Here is a 12357-nt window from a genome sequence, read left to right as displayed (position 1 = left end):
TGTTCTGACCGTAATGTTGTAAATGACTTTTTGTGTATCCTCGGGGCCCCCGGGTGAGAGGCTCCTGTACACCCGCCGGGGGCCCCCGGGTGAGAGGCTCCTGGTGATGGGGTCGGCTGCGGGCGCCCTTGTGTCCTAGTTGTGTGTGACCTCCGATCCTGTTACTGTAGGGGGGTGTAACCGCTGCTGCGATGATCTGCACCGGGGCCGGACGGGTCTTCTTCACGTGTCTGTGACCCTATCACTCTCTGGAAACATCCCAATGTTATCCGATGACCTGCAGACTAAGCCAGAGGTGAGTGTCTGCTCCAGCAGAGGGCGCTGCTCTATATGGGGCTGAGGTCGTTATCCTCCAGTATGGGGCTGAGGTCGTTATCTTCCAGTAGGGGGCGCTGTGCTGTATGGGGCTGAGGTCATTATCCTCCAGTAGGGGGCGCTGTGCTGTATGGGGCTGAGGTCATTATCCTCCAGTAGGGGGCGCTGTTCTTCTTGCAGCTGAGGTCGTTATCCTCCAGTATGGGGCGCTGTGCTGTATGGAGCTGAGGTCATTATCCTCCAGTAGGGGGCGCTGTTCTTCTTGCAGCTGAGGTCGTTATCCTCCAGTATGGGGCGCTGTGCTGTATGGAGCTGAGGTCATTATCCTCCAGTAGGGGGCGCTGTTCTTCTTGCAGCTGAGGTCGTTATCCTCCAGTATGGGGCGCTGTGCTGTATGGAGCTGAGGTCGTTATCCTCCAGTATGGGGTCCAGTATGGGGCTGAGGTCGTTATCCTCCAGTATGGGGCTGAGGTCGTTATCCTCCAGTATGGGGCTGAGGTCGTTATCCTCCAGTATGGGGCTGAGGTCGTTATCCTCCAGTATGGGGCGCTGGGCTGTATGGGGCTGAGGTCGTTATCCTCCAGTATGGGGCGCTGGGCTGTATGGGGCTGAGGTCGTTATCCTCCAGTATGGGGCTGAGGTCGTTATCCTCCAGTATGGGGCTGAGGTCGTTATCCTCCAGTATGGGGCTGAGGTCGTTATCCTCCAGTATGGGGCTGAGGTCGTTATCCTCCAGTATGGGGCTGAGGTCGTTATCCTCCAGTATGGGGCTGAGGTCGTTATCCTCCAGTATGGGGCTGAGGTCGTTATCCTCCAGTATGGGGCTGAGGTCGTTATCCTCCAGTATGGGGCTGAGGTCGTTATCCTCCAGTATGGGGCTGAGGTCGTTATCCTCCAGTATGGGGCTGAGGTCGTTATCCTCCAGTATGGGGCTGAGGTCGTTATCTTCCAGTATGGGGCTGAGGTCGTTATCTTCCAGTATGGGGCTGAGGTCGTTATCTTCCAGTATGGGGCTGAGGTCGTTATCTTCCAGTATGGGGCTGAGGTCGTTATCTTCCAGTATGGGGCTGAGGTCGTTATCTTCCAGTATGGGGCTGAGGTCGTTATCTTCCAGTATGGGGCTGAGGTCGTTATCCCCCAGTAGGGGGCGCTGTGCTGTATGGGGCTGAGGTCATTATCCTCCAGTAGGGGGCGCTGTGCTGTATGGGGCTGAGGTCATTATCCTCCAGTAGGGGGCGCTGTTCTTCTTGCAGCTGAGGTCGTTATCCTCCAGTATGGGGCTGAGGTCGTTATCCTCCAGTATGGGGCTGAGGTCGTTATCCTCCAGTATGGGGCTGAGGTCGTTATCCTCCAGTATGGGGCTGAGGTCGTTATCCTCCAGTATGGGGCTGAGGTCGTTATCCTCCAGTATGGGGCTGAGGTCGTTATCCTCCAGTATGGGGCTGAGGTCGTTATCCTCCAGTATGGGGCTGAGGTCGTTATCCTCCAGTATGGGGCTGAGGTCGTTATCCTCCAGTATGGGGCTGAGGTCGTTATCCTCCAGTATGGGGCTGAGGTCGTTATCCTCCAGTATGGGGCTGAGGTCGTTATCCTCCAGTATGGGGCTGAGGTCGTTATCCTCCAGTATGGGGCTGAGGTCGTTATCCTCCAGTATGGGGCTGAGGTCGTTATCCTCCAGTATGGGGCGCTGGGCTGTATGGGGCTGAGGTCGTTATCCTCCAGTATGGGGCGCTGGGCTGTATGGGGCTGAGGTCGTTATCCCCCAGTATAGGGCGCTGGGCTGTATGGGGCTGAGGTCGTTATCCCCCAGTATGGGGCGCTGCGCTGTATGGGGCTGAGGTCGTTATCCCCCAGTATGGGGCGCTGCGCTGTATGGGGCTGAGGTAGTTATTCTCCAATATGGGGCGCTGCGCTGTATGGGGCTGAGGTCCTTATCCTCTAGTATGGATCGCTGCGCTGTATGGAGCTGAGGTCGTTATCCTCTAGTATGGGGCGCTGTGCTGTATGGGGCTGAGGTCGTTATCCTCCAGTATGGGGCGCTGTGCTGTATGGAGCTGAGGTCGTTATCCTCCAGTATGGGGCGCTGTGCTGTATGGGGCTGAGGTCGTTATCCTCCAGTATGGGGCTGAGGTCGTTATCCTCCAGTATGGGGCTGAGGTCGCTATCCTCCAGTATGGGGCTGAGGTCGCTATCCTCCAGTATGGGGCTGAGGTCGCTATCCTCCAGTATGGGGCTGAGGTCGCTATCCTCCAGTATGGGGCTGAGGTCGCTATCCTCCAGTATGGGGCTGAGGTCGTTATCCCCCAGTAGGGGGCGCTGTGCTGTATGGGGCTGAGGTCGTTATCCTCCAGTATGGGGCTGAGGTCGTTATCCTCCAGTATGGGGCTGAGGTCGTTATCCTCCAGTATGGGGCTGAGGTCGTTATCCTCCAGTATGGGGCTGAGGTCGTTATCCCCCAGTAGGGGGCGCTGTGCTGTATGGGGCTGAGGTCATTATCCTCCAGCAGGGGGCGCTTTGCTGTAGGGGGCTGAGGTCATTATCCCCCAGTATGGGGCTGAGGTCGTTATCCTCTAGTATGGGCCGCTGTGCTGTATGGGGCTGAGGTCGTTATCCTCCAGCAGGGGGCGCTGTGCTGTATGGAGCTGAGGTCGTTATCCTCTAGTATGGGGCGCTGTGCTGTATGGGGCTGAGGACATTATCCTCCAGTATAGGGCGCTGTGCTGTATGGGGCTGAGGGCGTTATCCTCCAGTATGGGGCTGAGGGCGTTATCCTCCAGTATGGGGCTGAGGGCGTTATCCTCCAGTATGGGGCTGAGGTCGTTATCCTCCAGTATGGGGCTGAGGTCGTTATCCTCCAGTATGGGGCTGAGGTCGTTATCCTCCAGTATGGGGCTGAGGTCGTTATCCTCCAGTATGGGGCTGAGGTCGTTATCCTCCAGTATGGGGCTGAGGTCGTTATCCTCCAGTATGGGGCTGAGGTCGTTATCCTCCAGTATGGGGCTGAGGTCGTTATCCTCCAGTATGGGGCTGAGGTCGTTATCCTCCAGTATGGGGCTGAGGTCGTTATCCTCCAGTATGGGGCTGAGGTCGTTATCCTCCAGTATGGGGCTGAGGTCGTTATCCTCCAGTATGGGGCTGAGGTCGTTATCCTCCAGTATGGGGCTGAGGTCGTTATCCTCCAGTATGGGGCTGAGGTCGTTATCCTCCAGTATGGGGCTGAGGTCGTTATCCTCCAGTATGGGGCTGAGGTCGTTATCCTCCAGTATGGGGCTGAGGTCGTTATCCTCCAGTATGGGGCTGAGGTCGTTATCCTCCAGTATGGGGCTGAGGTCGTTATCCTCCAGTATGGGGCTGAGGTCGTTATCCTCCAGTATGGGGCTGAGGTCGTTATCCTCCAGTATGGGGCTGAGGTCGTTATCCTCCAGTATGGGGCTGAGGTCGTTATCCTCCAGTATGGGGCTGAGGTCGTTATCCTCCAGTATGGGGCTGAGGTCGTTATCCTCCAGTATGGGGCTGAGGTCGTTATCCTCCAGTATGGGGCTGAGGTCGTTATCCTCCAGTATGGGGCTGAGGTCGTTATCCTCCAGTATGGGGCTGAGGTCGTTATCCTCCAGTATGGGGCTGAGGTCGTTATCCTCCAGTATGGGGCTGAGGTCGTTATCCTCCAGTATGGGGCTGAGGTCGTTATCCTCCAGTATGGGGCTGAGGTCGTTATCCTCCAGTATGGGGCTGAGGTCGTTATCCTCCAGTATGGGGCTGAGGTCGTTATCCTCCAGTATGGGGCTGAGGTCGTTATCCTCCAGTATGGGGCTGAGGTCGTTATCCTCCAGTATGGGGCTGAGGTCGTTATCCTCCAGTATGGGGCTGAGGTCGTTATCCTCCAGTATGGGGCTGAGGTCGTTATCCTCCAGTATGGGGCTGAGGTCGTTATCCTCCAGTATGGGGCTGAGGTCGTTATCCTCCAGTATGGGGCTGAGGTCGTTATCCTCCAGTATGGGGCTGAGGTCGTTATCCTCCAGTATGGGGCTGAGGTCGTTATCCTCCAGTATGGGGCTGAGGTCGTTATCCTCCAGTATGGGGCTGAGGTCGTTATCCTCCAGTATGGGGCTGAGGTCGTTATCCTCCAGTATGGGGCTGAGGTCGTTATCCTCCAGTATGGGGCTGAGGTCGTTATCCTCCAGTATGGGGCTGAGGTCGTTATCCTCCAGTATGGGGCTGAGGTCGTTATCCTCCAGTATGGGGCTGAGGTCGTTATCCTCCAGTATGGGGCTGAGGTCGTTATCCTCCAGTATGGGGCTGAGGTCGTTATCCTCCAGTATGGGGCTGAGGTCGTTATCCTCCAGTATGGGGCTGAGGTCGTTATCCTCCAGTATGGGGCTGAGGTCGTTATCCTCCAGTATGGGGCTGAGGTCGTTATCCTCCAGTATGGGGCTGAGGTCGTTATCCTCCAGTATGGGGCTGAGGTCGTTATCCTCCAGTATGGGGCTGAGGTCGTTATCCTCCAGTATGGGGCTGAGGTCGTTATCCTCCAGTATGGGGCTGAGGTCGTTATCCTCCAGTATGGGGCTGAGGTCGTTATCCTCCAGTATGGGGCTGAGGTCGTTATCCTCCAGTATGGGGCTGAGGTCGTTATCCTCCAGTATGGGGCTGAGGTCGTTATCCTCCAGTATGGGGCTGAGGTCGTTATCCTCCAGTATGGGGCTGAGGTCGTTATCCTCCAGTATGGGGCTGAGGTCGTTATCCTCCAGTATGGGGCTGAGGTCGTTATCCTCCAGTATGGGGCTGAGGTCGTTATCCTCCAGTATGGGGCTGAGGTCGTTATCCTCCAGTATGGGGCTGAGGTCGTTATCCTCCAGTATGGGGCTGAGGTCGTTATCCTCCAGTATGGGGCTGAGGTCGTTATCCTCCAGTATGGGGCTGAGGTCGTTATCCTCCAGTATGGGGCTGAGGTCGTTATCCTCCAGTATGGGGCTGAGGTCGTTATCCTCCAGTATGGGGCTGAGGTCGTTATCCTCCAGTATGGGGCTGAGGTCGTTATCCTCCAGTATGGGGCTGAGGTCGTTATCCTCCAGTATGGGGCTGAGGTCGTTATCCTCCAGTATGGGGCTGAGGTCGTTATCCTCCAGTATGGGGCTGAGGTCGTTATCCTCCAGTATGGGGCTGAGGTCGTTATCCTCCAGTATGGGGCTGAGGTCGTTATCCTCCAGTATGGGGCTGAGGTCGTTATCCTCCAGTATGGGGCTGAGGTCGTTATCCTCCAGTATGGGGCTGAGGTCGTTATCCTCCAGTATGGGGCTGAGGTCGTTTTCCTCCAGTATGGGGCTGAGGTCGTTTTCCTCCAGTATGGGGTCCAGTATGGGGCTGAGGTCGTTTTCCTCCAGTATGGGGTCCAGTATGGGGCTGAGGTCGTTTTCCTCCAGTATGGGGTCCAGTATGGGGCTGAGGTCGTTTTCCTCCAGTATGGGGTCCAGTATGGGGCTGAGGTCGTTTTCCTCCAGTATGGGGTCCAGTATGGGGCTGAGGTCGTTTTCCTCCAGTATGGGGTCCAGTATGGGGCTGAGGTCGTAATCCCCCAGTATGGGGCTGAGGTCATTATCCTCCAGTATGGGGCGCTGTGCTGTATGGGGCTGTGGTCGTTATCCTCCAGTATGGGGCGCTGTGCTGTATGGGGCTGAGGTTGTTATCCTCCTGTATGGGGCGCTGTGCTGTATGGAGCTGAGGTTGTTATCCTCCTGTATGGGGCGCTGCGCTGTATGGAGCTGAGGTCGTTATCCTCCAGTATGGGGCTGAGGTCATTATCCTCCAGTATGGGGCGCTGTGCTGTATGGGGCTGTGGTCGTTATCCTCCAGTATGGGGCGCTGTGCTGTATGGGGCTGAGGTTGTTATCCTCCTGTATGGGGCGCTGTGCTGTATGGAGCTGAGGTTGTTATCCTCCTGTATGGGGCGCTGCGCTGTATGGAGCTGAGGTCGTTATCCTCCAGTATGGGGCTGAGGTCGTAATCCTCCAGTATGGGGCGCTGTGCTGTATGGGGCTGAGGTCGTAATCCCCCAGTATGGGGCTGAGGTCGTTATCCTCCAGTATGGGGCGCTGTGCTGTATGGGGCTGAGGTCGTTATCCTCCAGTATGGGGCGCTGTGCTGTATGGGGCTGAGGTCGTTATCCTCCTGTATGGGGCGCTGCGCTGTATGGAGCTGAGGTCGTTATCCTCCTGTATGGGGCGCTGCGCTGTATGGAGCTGAGGTCGTTATCCTCCAGTATGGGGCGCTGCGCTGTATGGAGCTGAGGTCGTTATCCTCCAGTATGGGGCGCTGTGCTGTATGGAGCTGAGGTTGTTATCCTCCAGTATGGGGCTGAGGTCGTAATCCTCCAGTATGGGGCGCTGTGCTGTATGGGGCTGAGGTCGTAATCCCCCAGTATGGGGCTGAGGTCATTATCCTCCAGTATGGGGCGCTGTGCTGTATGGGGCTGTGGTCGTTATCCTCCAGTATGGGGCGCTGTGCTGTATGGGGCTGAGGTTGTTATCCTCCTGTATGGGGCGCTGTGCTGTATGGAGCTGAGGTTGTTATCCTCCTGTATGGGGCGCTGCGCTGTATGGAGCTGAGGTCGTTATCCTCCAGTATGGGGCGCTGCGCTGTATGGAGCTGAGGTCGTTATCCTCCAGTATGGGGCGCTGTGCTGTATGGAGCTGAGGTCGTAATCCCCCAGTATGGGGCTGAGGTCGTTATCCTCCAGTATGGGGCGCTGTGCTGTATGGGGCTGAGGTCGTTATCCTCCAGTATGGGGCGCTGTGCTGTATGGGGCTGAGGTCGTTATCCTCTAGTATGTGGCGCTGTGCTCTATGGGGCTGAGGGCGTTATCCTCCAGTATGGGGCGCTGTGCTGTATGGAGCTGAGGTCGTTATCCTCTAGTATGGGGCGCTGTGCTGTATGGGGCTGAGGTCGTTATCCTCCAGTATGGGGCGCTGTGCTGTATGGGGCTGAGGTCGTTATCCTCCAGTATGGGGCGCTGTGCTGTATGGGGCTGAGGTTGTTATTCTCCAGTATGGAGCGCTGTGCTGTATTGGGCTGTGGTCGTTATCCTCCAGTATGGGGCGCTCTGCTGTATTGGGCTGAGGTTGTTATCCTCCAGTATGGGGCTGAGGTCGTAATCCTCCAGTATGGGGCGCTGTGCTGTATGGGGCTGAGGTCGTAATCCCCCAGTATGGGGCTGAGGTCGTTATCCTCCAGTATGGGGCGCTGTGCTGTATGGGGCTGAGGTCGTTATCCTCCAGTATGGGGCGCTGTGCTGTATGGGGCTGAGGTCGTTATCCTCCAGTATGGGGCGCTGTGCTGTATGGGGCTGAGGTTGTTATCCTCCTGTATGGGGCGCTGCGCTGTATGGAGCTGAGGTCGTTATCCTCCAGTATGGGGCGCTGCGCTGTATGGAGCTGAGGTCGTTATCCTCCAGTATGGGGCACTGTGCTGTATGGAGCTGAGGTTGTTATCCTCCAGTATGGGGCTGAGGTCGTAATCCTCCAGTGTGGGGCGCTGTGCTGTATGGGGCTGAGGTCGTAATCCCCCAGTATGGGGCTGAGGTCGTTATCCTCCAGTATGGGGCGCTGTGCTGTATGGGGCTGAGGTCGTTATCCTCCAGTATGGGGCGCTGTGCTGTATGGGGCTGAGGTTGTTATCCTCCTGTATGGGGCGCTGTGCTGTATGGGGCTGAGGTTGTTATCCTCCTGTATGGGGCGCTGCGCTGTATGGAGCTGAGGTCGTTATCCTCCAGTATGGGGCGCTGCGCTGTATGGGTCTGAGGTCGTAATCCCCCAGTATGGGGCTGAGGTCGTTATCCTCCAGTATGGGGCGCTGTGCTGTATGGGGCTGAGGTCGTTATCCTCCAGTATGGGGCGCTGTGCTGTATGGGGCTGAGGTTGTTATCCTCCTGTATGGGGCGCTGTGCTGTATGGAGCTGAGGTCGTTATCCTCCAGTATGGGGCGCTGTGCTGTATGGAGCTGAGGTCGTTATCCTCCAGTATGGGGCGCTGTGCTGTATGGAGCTGAGGTCGTTATCCTCCAGTATGGTTCGCTGTGCTCTCCGGGGCTGCGGCTGTACTTCTCCAGTGTGGGGGCGCTGTGCTCTCTGGGGCTGCGGTCGTTCTTCTCCAGTGTGGGGGCGCTGTGCTCTCTGGGGCTGCGGTTGTTCTTCTCCAGTGTGGGGGCGCTGTGCTCTCTGGGGCTGCGGTTGTTCTTCTCCAGTATGGGGTGCTGTGCTCTCTGGGGCTGCGGTTGTTCTTCTCCAGTATGGGGTGCTGTGCTCTCTGGGGCTGCGGTTGTTCTTCTCCAGTGTGGGGCGCTGTGCTCTCTGGGGCTGCTGTCGTTCTTCTCCAGTATGGGGCGCTGTGCTCTCCGGGGCTGCGGTCGTTCTTCTCCAGTGTGGGGCGCTGTGCCCTCTGGGGCTGCGGTCGTTCTTCTCCAGTATGGGGCGCTGTGCTCTCTTGGGCTGCGGTCTTTCTTCTCCAGTATGGGGCGCTGTGGTCTCTGGGGCTGCGCTCGTTCTTCTCCAGTGTGGGGCGCTGTGCTCTCTGGGGCTGCGCTCGTTCTTCTCCAGTATGGGGCGCTGTGCTCTCTTGGGCTGCGGTCTTTCTTCTCCAGTATGGGGTGCTGTGGTCTCTGGGGCTGCGCTCGTTCTTCTCCAGTGTGGGGCGCTATGCTCTCTGGGGCTGCGTTCGTTCTTCTCCAGTATGCTCCATGCTGTCATTCTTCTGCCTGTGTCTTTTTTAGTTCCTGGTGGAGTTTGTCCAGAACGCCTCTATCCCGCTTGGAGATGGACTAGTGGGGGACGAAGCAAAGGACTTATCATGTCTCTCCCTCCTGCCAGAGCCCACAGAGTGCCCGTCTCTGCTACTGCCAGGTAACAGTCCCCAGTGTGACTGCCCATCCTGGATAGAGCTGCACAGCGTAGCGGTTCTTGCGGTCGTTCGGATATCTTGCCCTTCGTGGGTCTGATGTATGGGCGTATGGAACTCATTGTGATGCTGATAAACATGGTATTTCTGTTAGATGCTCCCGTGGAGGATCGGGTGTCACCTAAAGCTCCTGACACAGAATTACTGGACAGCCTCCAGCTCGATCCCGGGAATCAGAAGAGCGACGCTGCCCTGCTGTCTCCCTCCACGTCGTCATCTCTGCTGCAAGACCTGCCAGCCAACGACAATTCATCATTCATCCTCCTCAACCTGGCGCGATCAGGTAGCGTCACATCCCCGATGGTTTCCTTCTCATCCACCGTGATAATGCTTTGTTCTCCCATTGGGTGAGAGGCAGAAGTTCAACTCTTCCCACTTCTTTAGATGTGTATATCTGCATAGAGTTTTTAAAAGCTTTGTATTCATATTTTTCTGTTCTCTGTTAATCTATCATTTTATTGTTTCTGGCATGCTGTCTATGCCACTGCTGCAGAATAGCTCTGTTGTGTGATCATGCACAGTGCCTATAACCTCTTTCCTAGTCCTTTTCTAAGCAGTCGGTCCAGGATTGCTGTGAGTGCCATTAGCTTTGATCCAGGCGTTATTTAGCTTCATAGAATCATAGAATGGTAGAGTTGGAAGGGACCTCCTGGGTCATCTGGTCCAACCCCCTGCTCAAAGCAGGATTCACTAGATCATCTCAGACAGATGTCTGTCCAGCCTCTGTTTGAAGACGTCCATTGAAGGGGAACTCACCACCTCTCGTGGCAGCCTGTTCCACTCATTAATCACCCTAACTGTCAAAAAGTTTTTTCTAATATCTAATCTGTGTCTCCTCCCATTTAGTTTCATCCCATTGCTTCTAGTCTTTCCTTGTGCAAATGAGAATAAAGATGATCCTTCTACAATGTGACAGCCCTTGACATATTTGTAGATAGCTATTAAGTCTCCTCTCAGTCTTCTTTTTTGCAAGCTAAACATTCCCAAATCCTGCAACCGTTCCTCATAGGACATGGTTTGCAGACCAGTCACCATTCTGGTCGCTCTTCTCTGAACTTGCTCCAGTTTGTCTGTCTTTTTTAAAATGTGGTGCCCAAAACTGTACACAGTATTCCAGATGAGGTCTGACCAAAGAGGAGTAAAGACCGATAATGACTTCACGTGATCTAGACTGTATGCTTCTGTTAATACATCCCAGAATTGTATTTGCCTTTTTTTGCTGCTGCATCACACTGTTGACTCATGTTCAGTCTATGATCTATTAGTATACCTAAGTCTTTTTCACATGTACTGTTGCTTAGCTCTATTCCTCCCATTCTGTATATGCTTTTTTCATTTTTATTGCCCAGATGTAGTACTTTGCATTTTTCCCTGTTAAAAACCATTCTGTTGGTTGCTGCCCACTGCTCCAGTTTATTTAGGTCTTTTTGAATCCTCTCTCTCTCTTCTCTAGTATTAGCTATCCCTCCTAGCTTTGTGTCATCAGCAAATTTAATCAGTTTACCCTCAATTTCTTCATCTAAATCATTGATAAAGATGTTGAACAATACAGGTCCCAGGACGGAGCCCTGTGGTACCCCACTTGAGACATTCATCCAGCTGGATGTGAAGCCATTTACAACCACCCTTTGAGTCCGATCACTAAGCCAGTTATGAATCCACCTAACAATTGCCTGGTCCATTGCATACTTGGTCATTTTTTTCAATAAGGATGGTGTGAGATACTTTGTCAAATGCTTTGCTGAAGTCAAGATATACTATATCTACAGCATTTCCCTGATCCACCCAGTCAGTGATTCTGTCATAGAAGGAAATTAAGTTAGTCTGACATGACTTGTTAGTTACAAACCCATGCTGACTCTGGTTAATCACTTCATTCTTATCCATGTACTTACATACATGTTGTTTAATAATTTGTTCAAAGATCTTTCCTGGTATAGAAGTCAGACTCACCGGCCTATAGTTCCCTGGGTCCACCTTCTTCCCCTTTTTGAAGATAGGAACAACATTTGCTCTTCTCCAGTCTTCTGGGACTTCTCCTGTTCTCCAAGAATTTTCAAAGATTATGGAGAGTGGTTCTAAAATTTCTTCTACGATCTCCTTCAGTACTCTGGGGTGTAATTCATCTGGACCTGGAGACTTGAACTCATTTATGTTAGCTAAAAATTCCCTCACAATCTTTCTGTTTACAGATAACTTGGATTCCTCTATTCCTTTAAAAGGACAGTGAAGATCAGTTGATGTTACATTTTGTTTCTGAGAGAAAACAGATGCAAAATAGGAATTAAAAAGTTCGGCCTTCTCAACATCCTCTCTTACCATTTCTCCATTTTCATCCTGTAAAAATCCTATAGCATCTTTGACTTTTCTTTTACTTTTGACATACCCCCAAAATCCTTTTTTATTGCTTTTGACATCTCTTGCAAGCCTTAATTCATTGTCAGCTTTAGCTAACCTGATACTTGCCCTGCAGGATCTGCAGACTGCATTATAATCTTCTTTAGATATGCCTCCCTCTTTCCATTTAATAAACATTTCTTTCTTTCTTTTTAGCATGTGTTTAAGTTCTGTGTTCATCCATCCTGGTTTCCTTAAATGCTTCCCATTCTTCCTACTTTTCGGGATTGTTAACGATTGTGCTTTGAGAATCTCATTTTTAAAAATTTCCCATCCTTCCTGGACATTTTTGTCCTTGAGGACATCCAGCCATTGGATCCCTCCTATTCTCTTTCTGAGTCTCTTAAAATCTGCCTTTCTAAAATCTAACCTTGAAGTTTGAGTCTTCACATGTCTTCCTCCTCTAGTTATCCAAAATTCTATAATAGCATGATCGCTGCCTCCTAGGGTCCCAGCCACCTTTACCTCCTCAACCATTTCCTCCCTGTTTATAAGGATTAGATCCAAAGTAGCAGATCCCCTTGTTTTCTCCCCTACCTTTTGGAAGATAAAGTTGTCAGCAAGAGAGGATAAGAATTTGCTTGACCTGTTAGTTTTACTTGAGAGAGATTCCCAACAAATGTCTGGATAGTTGAAATCTCCCATGACCACTACGTCATATTTTTTGGAGAACTTGGTCATTTGATACATAAAGAGTTCA

General features: G+C 53.1%; 1 protein-coding gene across 5 annotated transcripts in view; it reads left to right on the top strand.

The window, feature by feature from the left end:
* The window catches only part of ZNF410 (zinc finger protein 410), a 150644-nt gene that overhangs the window by 636 nt on the left and 137651 nt on the right, over nt 1–12357 (top strand). For 4 of the 5 annotated variants that reach the window (XR_012247301.1, XR_012247300.1, XM_073638203.1 and 1 more), the window contains exons 2-4: nt 171–295; nt 9076–9205; nt 9355–9543. Coding sequence is in view for 2 of the 5 variants with exons in the window: in XM_073638203.1 (XP_073494304.1) it covers nt 263–295; nt 9076–9205; nt 9355–9543 (352 nt within the window). In the remaining 3 variants the exon portion in view is untranslated. Of the gene's footprint in view, nt 1–170; nt 296–9075; nt 9206–9354; nt 9608–12357 lie in introns of those variants that run through there. The other variant, XM_073638205.1, reaches the window with a different exon arrangement.

This window comes from Phyllobates terribilis, unplaced genomic scaffold, assembly GCF_046119375.1.
Source record: "Phyllobates terribilis strain yellow unplaced genomic scaffold, ASM4611937v1 Scaffold_7__3_contigs__length_470593459, whole genome shotgun sequence".
NCBI lineage: Eukaryota > Metazoa > Chordata > Amphibia > Anura > Dendrobatidae > Phyllobates > Phyllobates terribilis.
This window is presented reverse-complemented; position numbering and strand designations above follow the sequence as displayed.